At 46.0% G+C, this 13,077-nt stretch overlaps 2 protein-coding genes and 1 long non-coding RNA gene across 3 annotated transcripts; 2 read left to right on the top strand and 1 right to left on the bottom strand.

Moving 5' to 3' along the window:
* Positions 1–54: 54 nt before the first annotated feature.
* On the bottom strand, positions 55–777 carry LOC146575462 (uncharacterized). The gene is made up of 2 exons (XR_014892134.1): positions 571–777; positions 55–490 (listed from the first exon to the last, which is right to left on the bottom strand). It is a non-coding gene; the product is annotated as an uncharacterized LOC146575462 (long non-coding RNA).
* Positions 778–1,798: 1,021 nt separating this feature from the next.
* On the top strand, positions 1,799–5,616 carry LOC146575461 (uncharacterized). Its single transcript, XM_085270172.1, has 2 exons — positions 1,799–2,220; positions 2,350–5,616. The coding sequence occupies exon 2, from the start codon at positions 3,403–3,405 to the stop codon at positions 5,614–5,616; it is 2,214 nt and encodes a 737-aa protein (XP_085126298.1). The 5' UTR covers positions 1,799–2,220; positions 2,350–3,402.
* Positions 5,617–9,842: 4,226 nt separating this feature from the next.
* LOC146575460 (uncharacterized) lies at positions 9,843–12,171 on the top strand. Its single transcript, XM_085272486.1, has one exon. The coding sequence runs from the start codon at positions 10,066–10,068 to the stop codon at positions 12,169–12,171; it is 2,106 nt and encodes a 701-aa protein (XP_085128612.1). The 5' UTR covers positions 9,843–10,065.
* The last annotated feature ends 906 nt before the right edge of the window (positions 12,172–13,077 follow it).

Below are 13,077 nucleotides of genomic sequence, written 5' to 3'. Positions count from 1 at the left end.
GAGGTTTACATCTTTTAATACTTTGTGTACAGGAAATACAGGCGACCAATAAAGCCAGTTGAACAAAAAATCTGTTTATTCTTCTTTCAACATGTTGAGGTGATGGGTCAAAAGAAATGATTGTGACATATGGTGTCTCTGACTGCGCTTCCATCTTGTATGTCCGTGGGAGGGTCAGGATGTTCATGGTTTGGATCACTGCTGATGTTTGGTTCAGAAGGACAGTGTTCTCCTCTAATTGTGGCAATGTTGTGAAGAATCACACATGCCACAATAATGTCACATGCCCTTTCTGGGGTGACCCTGAGTCTTTGCAGGCACTGGAACCGGGCCTTAAGCATTCCGATAGTCATTTCAATTCTGGCTCTTGTCCTGCAATTAGCCAGATTATATCGCTGCTGTGGGCCCGGTTCAGGGTCAGGGTAAGGGGTAAGCAAATAGGGTAAACATGGATACCCCCTATCACCAAGCAAGTAGCCAGTGAACTCTCCTAAGACAGAAGGATACACTTCAGTTCAAATGTCCCTGAAGCAATTGGTCTTTATATATTTTACAGTATTCTCAACTCACCATGTCCAAATTTTGTGCTCAGTGTACATTCACGGAATATTTGTGAGTCATGAACAGAGCCTGGCCACTTGGCTTCCACATTTGTGATAATGTTGGCAGCATCACATATGATCTTCACAGTGCAGAGAACACAAATTAGCATCCATTACTATAATGAAATAATTTGTTAGTTTGAAATGCTACAGGGAACTATGTACCTGTACATTGATGCTGTGGAAAGACTTCCTGTTCACATAGTCTCCTTCATTTACTGAAGGAGCAATGATTGGAATGTGAGTGCCATCTATACAGCCAATCACGCCTGGGAACCGTGAGAATAAATGTAAAATTTAAGTAGTAGTTCAAGTATCACCACATCATGAATTAAGTTTTGGTCATCCTGATACCTGCAATTTTGTGGCATCCCTCTTTGATAAATCTTGTGGGTCTATGACCGGGGAACACCACAAACGAGTGCAGGAGACGTTTCAGTGCAACTGTAACATTCCTGACTGCCCGACAGACGGTAGCCTTGGAAACGTGCTCAGCGTCACCAATATTATACAGAAAGCTCCCGTTTGCAAAAAACCGAAGTGCAATACAAATAATATGTAATGAACTGAGAGCATGTCCGCGATGTGTCACATGCATAATATATGGCCTGAGGATGTTATCCAAATAACTTAGAGATTGTGCTGAGAAACGGTAACGTTCGCACAGAAAATCATCAGGAAATGATAAAATGTCCAAACGCGCTCTAATCACTCTCTCCCAGCGGAGAGCTCTGCGGAGAATTTGTGCTTCACGATCTACTGGCTCTTCAAGGAAGGGGCACGCCATGTCTGACACTTCCTACTGTCAGGTTTCCGACAAAGGGGCGGAGACAGTCAGGGTTAGTTGTAGTAAACCTGCTAGGGGGCAGGTTAGCTTCACGGAGTGTGTCGTCATAGTGACTCACTGAGGCTTCATCTGAACTCGCTTTGTGAAACCGAAAACCCGGAGTTTTCGTTAACTCAGGGTATACTTACTCAGTTTTTCCACTAAACCGGCTTCCTGAAACAGGGCCCTGGTGTGTTTTTCACAATTTTGAAGTGAGATTTGTGTTGTACAACTCAAATGGGATTTTTAAAGATGCACTTCATCTATCTAGCACAAGCGGAAAGGGGGGTCCGTTTAGTGTTGCAAAAATCTTGTTTGAAAAAATTGTCCTTCCAATTCACCTTTACCTGTGTGTGTGTGTGTGTTGAAGAAAATATAATCTGATCAAACATTATTCAGCTTTAAATATTGTTCAGCTTTAAAGTTACTGTGCAACTGTGTAATAAAAATGTGCTCACAGCTTTAAAGTTACTGTGCAACTGTGTGCTCACGACTTTGGCCTTGAGAGCGATAAGAAGCGATCGCCTCATCCTGCAGGCGAAAGATATCTGCAAGCGAAGAGACTAGAACACTCAAGGCCGCTTTCCTTTTATGGAGTTGTTTTTCTGCTAATGCAGCACTTTCCTCACAACCCCCTCCTGTAAGTTTTAGAGAATATATACCCATCCTCACAGCAAATATTAGGAATCTCTTGATGTGAGCTGATTTGAGAAGTTGTCTCTGTCTCAATAAAAGTTCACTGATTCCCCATCTGCTGCAGGTGTCCGGTTGTCTTCATTCTCCGCCAGCCTGGTTAAGTCAATTCCTCCTTAACATCTAAAAGAACCTATTTAATGAAGGAAGACGGTTCACTTTGTGTTTAATATTATTCTATTGCTGTTGTTGTTTTTTTTATATCCTTCAATTGGCGTCACGGAACAGGATCCGCTCCAGGCCAAACTGGAACGGGGGGGAGGACATCAGCCGTGGTCTGAGTGAACGGAGTTTGGACAAAAGCTGTGTGCACACAAAAACAAGGTAAGCAGACCTTTTATTTCTGCTATATTGAACATTATAAAAATACTTAGTGTCCAAACTCCTAGTAATTCATAACCAAAATTGTCTGGCTTACTTAAGGCTTGCTGAGAATCAGACAAGTGAATAAGAGATAAGTGAATAAGAAATAAGTGAATAAGTGAATAAAGATAAGAGTGAACTGAGGTCTGACCACGGTTGCGGCCGACGGGTCGCTCTCCGGTGTCGGATAAATACCTCAGCAGGTCTGGGACCTTGAAAGGGTTTATTAGTAACGCCTTTCTAAACAAATTAAAAGGTTAAAGGCCTTGAGAATATTTTTTAGTAATATTCTCTAAACTACAGAAGGGTTAGGAAGGCCCAGAGGACTTTATTAGAAAAGATCCTCTAAAACTTAAAAAAGAGAAGTACTGGTTGGAGTCCAAAAGGAGAGGTCCCTTTGATCAATAGGAGAAAACGGATCTCTTCTTAAAACCCCGATGATTTTAGTGTTTTAAATGTTTTGATGTTCTGTTTGATATTGGACACACATAAATACACGCTGAATGCTTGCTGTGGAACACTGGGCAGGACAGTTTGGTTCTCCGTGTTCACAGATTACACAATTAAAGGAACTAGGTTCCTCTTTTGGTTAAAATAATACACCACACATAGAATTTTTTTACACATTTATTACATACATAAGGAGGGTAATGAGTGACTGCAGGTAATGTATGAAGTGTGAATGAGACGTGTGAACAAGGTGACAACCAACTAGCACCCCTATCAGGAAGCTCTAGGCAAGGTTACCCGCCAGACTCCGGTTTGGTAGAAGCTTGGTAACACCTGAAGGGATATTTCAGTGCTGACTCACCTTTAAAGCAGCGCCCCAGCTGATTAGTGCCTAACAGAGGCAGAAACCCAGCTGGCCCAAATTCTCCTTTAAAATCAATAAAAGAACACTCCTCCATTGACAGTAAAATGGATGGAGAATTAGATCGACAAACTAATGATGATGGTTGGGGTCCCGGTGTTATTCTTAGCACATTGGGAGAACAATTAACATGTGTTGAGACAGTCATCAACTCCACACACCAGCCTAAAGAAGCAAAAAAGCAGAAAGAGTCATTGAGGAAAACAGCTGAAAGGTTAATGAAAGAAAAGGGAAAGAATGAGGGGAGTAGTGGTAATTGGGGAATAATTTGGCAGAATAAGGCTATGCAGGCAAAAGAGAAAGAGGAAGAAGCCAACTCAGCAGCAGCAGGTGCAGGTGTGATAAGCGGGGTGAGACACAGAAAGGAAGCAGATAAGCACGCAGGCCGCAAAGCTAAATTTAATCACTGGGTGTGTTTATGGGAAACTGCAAAACCACACATGAAGAAAAATAGGTCTCAGCCACCTCCCTATTCTGCCTCAGTCCAGACTCCTCCCTCAGCAGGCATATATCCGGTACTTAATATCTCTGGTGGAATAATGACTATTGGAGAAGAACCGCCCGTAGCTCCAACTCCCATAGATACCAAGCATTTTTGCCCAGGAAGCTCCTCTCTGTCGGCGACATCCTCAGCTAGTAGTAGAGCCCCCTCTTCCATGTCCCATTGTTCTGGAACCGGATCTGAGGGCCTAACTGACCCATTTGCGAGCGCACCATTTGCGGTTCGAATGAACAGACAGGAACCCACTGAACAACAATTAACTGATCTAGAAGCAGCATTACGCAGCTGCTTAAATGAACATAGGTCAGTGGTCCAGGTGAATAATCGTGTTGCGTCAGCCCCTCTTTCCCGGTCCAACCCCTTTGCCAGCACTCCTGTCGCTGTTAAGGGAGATCTGACCGCTACTGCAAAAACTGAGCCTGGCACTTCACCAAATGTCACAGTTACCATGTCTTTGGTGGGCCGTCAGGATCCGGAAACACAGATGAGTTTAGCCCACGTTTTTGCTGACACTGCTACCCCACCAGGCGGGGGAAAAACTGAGGATACTGATGATGAACTCAGTGACCTTAACAATACACCCCCCTCTACCCCTCACAGTTTAGGATATCAGACTAGATCTAAGGGCCCTGTGCCTCAGCCTCCAGGCATGTTTCCCCTGGTCCAGACTAAAGCGCAACGTAGACCAGTGTATCAACCTTATTCATTCGGAGATGTCCAGGCCCTAGTGGACAAACTCCCTGACATAATGGAGGGAGGGAATGCCTGGTTGGCTGGTTTGGATAAATACACAGCTGGACAGGACCTCGCACTGGGAGATTTTAGAGCTATTATAACTAGGTGCACATCCCGATCTCAGGCAGCGGATCTGGAACAAAATGCGGGTACTACCACGCATGAGAACGAGGTGCCACTAATGCAGGCCTTGAGGTTTATTGGACCGGCCCTGCGCAAACAATTCCCACCCAAAAATCAAGGCACCTTACAGAAATTTAAATGGGAGGAAAAGCAAAATCCCACCCATTATCTAAATCAGGCGGTTGAAGACTGGGTGAACCATACAGGTCATCACCCCAGTAGGACTTGTTCACAGAGCATGTGGTTTAGAAGGGCGGTGCTGGGGGGCATTCCGGAGTCAGTAAGCCAGAAAATGGAGGATAATCCTGATTTGCAGGACTGTGACTTTGCAATCTGGAAGAAACATTTGATTTTTAATCTTAACAAAGTGCAGATTAAGTCTGATGATAAAGCGGAGAGCGTCGAAGATTTACAGTTGCAACTGTTGAAGGTTCAGCTGCAGAAAGCGAAAAACGACCTGGGTGGAAAAGGTGACAAGCCTAAAAAGCAGCTTGTGGCCGCTGCGGCTCCCCCTCCTGGTCCAGTTGCCCCTGATTTGTATCCGAACCCGTGGCCAGCTGATCCACAGCCCCCCCAGTATGGTGCTTATCACTCCCCGGCCCCTTATGGGCAGAGAGGTTCCCCATTTGGAGGAAACAGAGGTGGTTTCAGGGGAAGAGGTCAGATGGGAGGTGGTAGGGGAGCCCAGATGTATGTTTGTTTCCGGTGTGGACAACCTGGACACTGGGCTAAAGCGTGCCCTTTGAACCCGGCTGCTGGAAGAGGCAGGGGAGCCCGTGGTGGGCCCTATCAGCATCCTGGCCACAGAGGTGGACCTCGTGGTGCTTTAGTTGAAGTGCCCCCGGCCCCACAGATGCCTGTGATGGGGTGGGAGTACTACGAGGGTGGTCCCCAGCTATAGGACACCCCACAGACTGCCCAGGACAGTGAAGGGACAACGGCGGACCCTATGCTGTCCATAACTGTAGATAAAAGAAGAAGCAGCTTTTTAGTGGACACTGGAGCTACGTACTCCACCATTAAGGATGTTGCTCGTGAAAGACTTACTGACACAGTGATTACAGTGGTGGGCATATCTGGGGAACCTAAAACTCTGCCTTACACCGTGCCCCTCCCCACAACGGTTGGAGATCAGACTTTGTTACACAGCTATGTTTGTTCAAAACAGGCGCCTGTAAATTTACTGGGAAGAGACTTGTTGATTAAATTAGGAGCCACAATACTCTGCTCTTCACAAGGCCTAACTGTGACTCTCCCTACTGGTGTTGTGCTTCCCTGTTCTAATGGGCCAGAGGGAGGTGGTCAGTTTCTGCTGCAACCCTCCTCCTGTTTAGCGGACTCTGCTGACATCTACTGGGCATTATTGGAAGTTGAAACACCTGCTGAACCAGGAGTTTGGACTGCTTTTCAGCAATGGCGGCCGTGGCTCTCACTCCTGCATCCTTATGTCCCTCCCCCTGACCCACCTCATGTTACACTGTTTTATGACAGGCATGACACCACCTGGTACCAGCACATGTTCCAAGAGCAGTGTGAGGGGCGGGCTTGGTCTTTGAACATGTCATGCATTTTTGCGGCACCGGAGGGAGTGGCAGCAGCGGTTACTTTTACAACAGATCAATTACAGTGGTACATGATGTCTGATGAGGCAGCTCCCCATGTGTCACTGGCCTTACATCCTGGACACCAGGCTAAGGAGCTGGGTGGAATGGTTAAACGTTCCCTTGCGGCCACTGACTGGACACCTACAAAACTCCCACAGGTTTTGTTTTCTCCATCTACCAACACATACCAAATTTTAAATGATTGCTTTAATTCCGCAACACTGCAACATGGAGTAGTCAGCGGGTCACATGGCAGAGAACACACAGACCACTGTGATGCTGCGCCTTTACTCGACTCTCTTCCAGATTGTTTGTGGTCCCTTGGACCCACAGATGTAGGTTTAGTTGATGTGGAGCCAGTCTCTTTTCAACTGTCATCTGCTACCCCTTTGTGGCAGCCTCAGTACCCACACAAACCGGAGGCTGAGGCTGGGATTGCAGAAACAATTTCTGGTTTGGTCACTGCCGGTGTCCTGGAGCCCTCCTGCTCTAAGTGGAACACGCCCATCCTACCCGTTGAGAAAAAAGGCACGGGGAAGTTCAGAATGGCACATGATTTGAGAAGGATTAATGCCTTACTTGGCACTCCTACTTTGCCTGTGCCTAATCCTTATGTTGCCTTGACCAACCTCCCACCATCTCATGCCTGGTTCACCTGTATTGACTTGGCTAATGCCTTTTTCTGCCTCCCACTTCGTGAGTCACTGCGTGACATTTTCTCATTTACATTTAGAGGCCGACAATGGCGTTACACTCGCTTACCACAGGGATTTGCCCTCTCCCCAGGACTGTTTAATCAGTGTTTGAAAGAACTTTTACAAACCTGCCCACTACCATCTGACTGTATGTTAATACAATATGTGGATGACCTTTTACTGTCTGCTCCCACGGCTGACATCTGTTTGGAAGCCACCAGAGTGGTACTTCAACACCTGGCCAACACAGGTTTTAAAGTGAGCAAAACCAAACTACAGATTGCAAGAAAACAGGTTTCTTTTCTAGGCCGCATGGTCTCACAGTCCGGTATTTCCTTGTCCCCAGAACACAGGAACTCCATTTTGCACCATCCAAAACCTCTAACTGTAAAAGACATGTTGTCATTTTTGGGCCTAACTGGTTACAGCAGGACCTATGTCCCAGACTATGTTGGCCTTACTTCCCCTTTGCGCGCTTTGGTAAATGAACAAGGCATGAGAAACCTCTCTGCTCCCCTCTCATGGACTACAGAAACAGAACAGGCGTTTATAAAGTTAAAACAACAGCTTTCTGTCGCCTCTGACCTTGCTGTGCCAGATTATGCTTTGCCTTTTCATCTTGATGTTTCTGGAACTGGAACCCATATTAATGGTATCCTGTTCCAGAAAAAAGGGGGAGAGAGAAAAGTGTTGACATATGTAAGCGTAATGCTTGACAACACTGAAAAACGCCACCCACCGTGCACACAACACGTTTCTGGACTTGCAAAAATCATTCAGAAAACAGCACACATAGTGATGAACCACCCACTAAAAATTTTGACATCACACAGTGTGGTGGCCTACGTCTCCTCACAGGCCTTCACACTCACTTCACTCAGGCAGAGACGCCTCAGTACCATTTTGGAAGCACCACACATCACCTACTCACATGAAGGCATAAACATGGCTGATCACATGGGATCGGGGGAACCACATATGTGTGAAGAGGTTGTGCAGGTACAGGAGAAAATCAGGCCAGATTTGCAGGCAGAACCTCTAATGGATGCAGAAAAAGATTGGTTCACAGATGGATGTTGTTTCAGAACTGAAAGTGGAATGTTGAAGGCTGCATGGGCAATAGTGGAACAGACAGACATGAGATGGAAAACAGTGAAGGCAGAGCAGTTGACAGGACAACAGTCTGCACAGAGAGCTGAACTGAGAGCGGTGATTGAAGCCTTAAGGATGGGAAAGGGACAGAAAGTGAATATATACAGTGATTCAGCTTATGCTGTGGGAGCAGTGCATGTGGAGCTCAAGCAGTGGCTAAGAGCTGGTTTTTTGACAGCCAGCGGAAAGCCTATTAAACATGAGATGGAAATGAGGGAATTAGCGGAAGCACTGTTGTTACCTGTTAAGGTGGCAGTGGTAAAATGCAAAGGACACAGTGCCGGATTGGATTTAGTGGCATTAGGTAACAAACAGGCCGACTTAGTAGCTAAGCAGACAGCTGGTTACTTACCCTCCCTGATTATGGTAATGGACCCAGAAGCCACACCCCCTCCAGAAAGACCACCCATACAACTAAGCCTAGCCACAATCAGAGAGTTACAAGACAAAGCCAGCCCCCAGGAAAAATCATTATGGGTAACAAGAGGGGCCACAAACACAGACGTCTGGCGTGGCCCAGATGGAAGGCCCATTCTACCGCCAGGGGTCAGACAGACAGCAATGGAAGAGGCACATGGAGTGGGGCATGTGGGACCTGCACAAATGATGAGAAATTTAGCCGTCTGGTGGCACCCTTATCTAAAAGACATGACAAAATACATGGTTAAAACCTGTAAGGAGTGCAACCAATTTGGAATCAAGCCCGCCTTCAAGCCAGTAGCAGGGTACTTCCCCATCCCACTTTGCCCAGGGAAAGAAATAATCATTGATTACACAGACATGGTGGACAGAGTGGGTGGTTACAGGTACCTGCTGGTGGCTGTGGATGCATTTTCAGGTTGGCCAGAAGCCTGGCCGACAGCAAGTGAAAACAGTAGAACTGTGGTGAAGTGTCTGATTAATCATTATATACCACAGCATGGGTTTCCCGAGGTCATAAGGTCGGACAATGGTTCACATTTCAGGAACCACGATCTGCAGAGGGTTGAAGCCGCATTAGGTTTGAAACATAAGTTTGGCTCAGTTTACCACCCCCAGTCCCAGGGGAAAGTGGAAAGGATGAATCAAACTCTAAAAACTAAATTGGCTAAAATCTGTGCACAGACCAAATTAGATTGGGTTAAAGCATTGCCTCTTGCATTAATGTCCATAAGATGCTCAGTAAATCAAACCTCTGGTTACACTCCATTTGAGTTGGAGCATGGCAGGCCTTTTCCTGGCCCCTCCTCTCGCCTGTTAATGTCGGATGAAGCTGATTCAGACCTCGATCCGAGGACATATTATAACATGCTCCGCAGTTTTGTTGCCCAGTATTCCTCACAGGTCGCTGAAAGAAACCAGCAAGAGCTGAAAGAGGCGGCTACACCTGGAATGGACTACGTCCTCCTGAAAGTCACAAAGAGAAAGTGGGCTGAGCCTCGCTGGACAGGCCCTTACCGCATAACAGAGCGGACCTCCCACGCTGTCAGGCTCGAAGGTAAAGGTGACACCTGGTTTCATTACACACAGTGCGCTGCTGCCACCGAACCAGGAAGAACCTTGAGAGAGGTGCAGAAGGACCTGTCAGAAGGAGCTGCAACAGCATCACCAACCACTTGAGGGAGCCAAAGCTCAACCTACAAGCCGGCTGGTTACAAAAGGGGGTGTTCTTCATACTTAACTAAACATTTTTTATTTTTAACATCCTTTATGACTTTGCTTTTATATTGGCTTGAGTTTTTAAGATTTACATTTTACATTGCAATAGTTTTAACCGCTGAAAGCTCATTTAAAGTTGTGTCACTGATACTTTTTGTTGCTCTTTAACTCCTAGAACACGCCCTTGGCGAGGTGGGGGAAACTGGACCGCCTTTCTGTGGCCCATCATCCTCTATTAGACGACATCCAAGCTAAGTAAACATGTCTTGGCCCTTTCCCCCTGAAATGACAGGCAGGCAAAGATGTTGCGTCTTTGTTTCCTTCCTGGCCCTGGGTCTCATTCCCATTGGCATAATCCTGATCTGTGAAGGGCCCCCGACACTTCTGACACCTTCAAGTTCAAAAGCTTCGCCCCTTTCTGAAAGTTCCAATCTGACAAATGTAGCCCCTAGGGTCTTGCCCACCACTTCCTCTCCAGTTTTGCCCACGCCCGATCCAGTTAGAAAGAAACGAGACACGGTTACCTCCTGTACCCCAAGCACGACTAGAATGATTACTCTTTGTGTCCCCAACAATAAAAGTTGGGTAGTTGAAATAGATTTCGCTAGCTTCCCAGTCACTCCCGTCACCAAAGACCAAGGGGGGGATCTTTTTAACCTGGCAGTACATCTCTCCTCCTCAGTGTGGTATATAACCCTGGGAGGTTGGCATCAGTGGAAGTGGTCCAGTTTAGTGTCAGAAACGGACCTGGATTGGTCAAAGTACTCTAGGGGTCAGGCTTTGCACTGGAGAAACCAAAATATGCTCAGAATAGCGAAAAAACCGGATCTTTCAGGCTTAATTTTTACCCTAAAGGATCTGGCCTTGACCTCCTGTCAACAATTTATAATTGCCCCTTGGACTGATCGCACCGCCCTGTATTGGCAAATGGAAATATGCCCTAGCGTTGCTGCAGTTCCAAGCTCTGTAGTTAAAGATGATAATCCCACCTTTAATGGCCCTCCGGTGATATATACAAACGGGGGGAGAAACGGCCGAATACGCATTGTAGACACAAATAAAATGTCTAAAGATGACCTCTTCCAAATTCTAACCGGTATTTCTGGAGCAACAAACAACTGGTTACTACTAGCTGAACAAGCTGCTGACACGACGGCTTCCGACTGCATAGTATGTATGGGAGCCCGCCCCACTTTACGAGTTGTACCGGCGCCAGTCAATAGTGCATGCCTCCTGCATCTTATGAACAATACAAAACGAGGTCATTGCTCATATCTGGAAAATCACTTTCCTAAAACTCAACGCTCAGTCTCTAATAAACCACCTTTCTTTTCTTCAGATGTAGCTGTGAACAATTTCACTTGTATTAACCTGACTGGCAATGCAGTAAAACTAGGTAGCTTGAACTCTTCTTGGTGCACTGAGATGACGGTTATGAAACCAAACTTCCGACCTACGGCTAGGGCTGATTTGTGGTGGTGGTGTGGCAATAACAAGTTATATGATGGTTTCCCTCGGGATGCGTCAGGTCTTTGCGCTCTCATAACTCTTATTTTACCTGTTTTAGTCACTCCAGTGGATCTCTCTATAGAAGTACACGAAGTTGGCCTCCCATCCTCCTCTGAACGCCGCTCTAAACGTTCTCTAATCCCAGGTTCAGCTCATAATCCAACCTATATTGATGCTGTCGGTATACCCCGTGGGGTCCCCGATGAATATAAACTGCGAGACCAGGTTAAAGCAGGATGGGCCTCGATACTTTGGATGGTTGAAATAAATGCGAATGTAGACAGAATTAACTACATTCACTTTAATGTGCAACTGTTGGCTAATTACACTCGAGATGGTTTTGAAGCTGTGCATGCACAGTTATCTGCCACTTCCCTAATGGCTTTCCAAAACAGGGTCGCAACGGATTTTCTTCTCGCAGAAAAAGGCGGAGTCTGCAGCCTTTTTGGCCAGGAGTGCTGTACCTATATCCCCAATAACACAGCTCCTGATGGTTCCCTCACTAAAGCTATTACTGGTCTCACAGCTCTTACTGTTAAAATGAAGGAACACTCGGGCGTTGATACTGCCATGTGGGACTCTTGGCTTAACATGTTTGGCAAATATAAGGCCCTTGTAGCTTCCATCCTAGTTTCCATCTCAGTTTTTGTGGCTATCCTAGTCACCTGCGGTTGCTGTTGTATTCCATGCATTCGGTCCCTCATCCAGAGACTGATTGTTACAGCTTTCACTCCTGAGGATAAGGATCTCGCCCGGCAGATGCCTTTATTGGCTGGTCAATTTCCCACCTCCTCGCCAACGGATGATGAAAACTCTGATCGTGAGGGTGACGAACATTATCGTCTTTCTCTTGTTTAAATTCTTCTAGAATGGTTGTTTCTCTGTGGTGTTTTGTATTAGGCTTGTTATTAATTGTTTCCCTCACCCACTTCCTCTTGAAGGATATATCTGGTTGAACTGTGTCTGGTCGGGTTGTGAGGGTTAAGCGATGTTCTCAGGGTCTCCGGACTTAAGCCTGAGCGAATGTGTACTCCCACCACTGGATATGAATTGTTTTATTCCACACCCCTTCCTCACGTTTTACCATATTCACTTTTGAATGTCCTTAGCAGTTACCGTTCTGAGTTTATTTCACGGTTGATTTATTCTTTCACATTTTCACGTTTATATCTCTCATTATTATGGTATACTCTGTACTCTCCACATTTTTATCATTACTTATGTTTTTTGGTTGTTGAGTTACAGGAACTGTTAATTTTGTGTCACTACCCTGGTTGCACTAACTCGTTGTATCCGTGTGTGCAGGACAGCTGTTACTGCTTTCATCGGGAACCGAGACTGCTTGCAGCCGACCCCTGGGCAGGGTGGTGCCTGGACTCTTTTCTCCTCATCTGCAATGACAGATAAAGACAAATGATAAGACCCGAGGAGTTTTTCGAGCCAGGCTTCGACACGTCTCTGTGTTCCTTTGAATGTTACTTATTTTTGTGTGTTGACCCATTTAAGATGGGTCAAAAGGGGGATTTGAAGAAAATATAATCTGATCAAACATTATTCAGCTTTAAATATTGTTCAGCTTTAAAGTTACTGTGCAACTGTGTAATAAAAATGTGCTCACAGCTTTAAAGTTACTGTGCAACTGTGTGCTCACGACTTTGGCCTTGAGAGCGATAAGAAGCGATCGCCTCATCCTGCAGGCGAAAGATATCTGCAAGCGAAGAGACTAGAACACTCAAGGCCGCTTTCCTTTTATGGAGTTGTTTT

This window comes from Mchenga conophoros, linkage group LG4, assembly GCF_057382185.1.
Source record: "Mchenga conophoros isolate Kocher_MC1m ecotype Shallow Benthic linkage group LG4, M_conophoros_male_GT1.1, whole genome shotgun sequence".
Classification (NCBI taxonomy): domain Eukaryota; kingdom Metazoa; phylum Chordata; class Actinopteri; order Cichliformes; family Cichlidae; genus Mchenga; species Mchenga conophoros.
The sequence above is the reverse complement of the archived record's forward strand: the minus strand, read 5'-3'. Positions and strand labels throughout refer to the sequence as shown.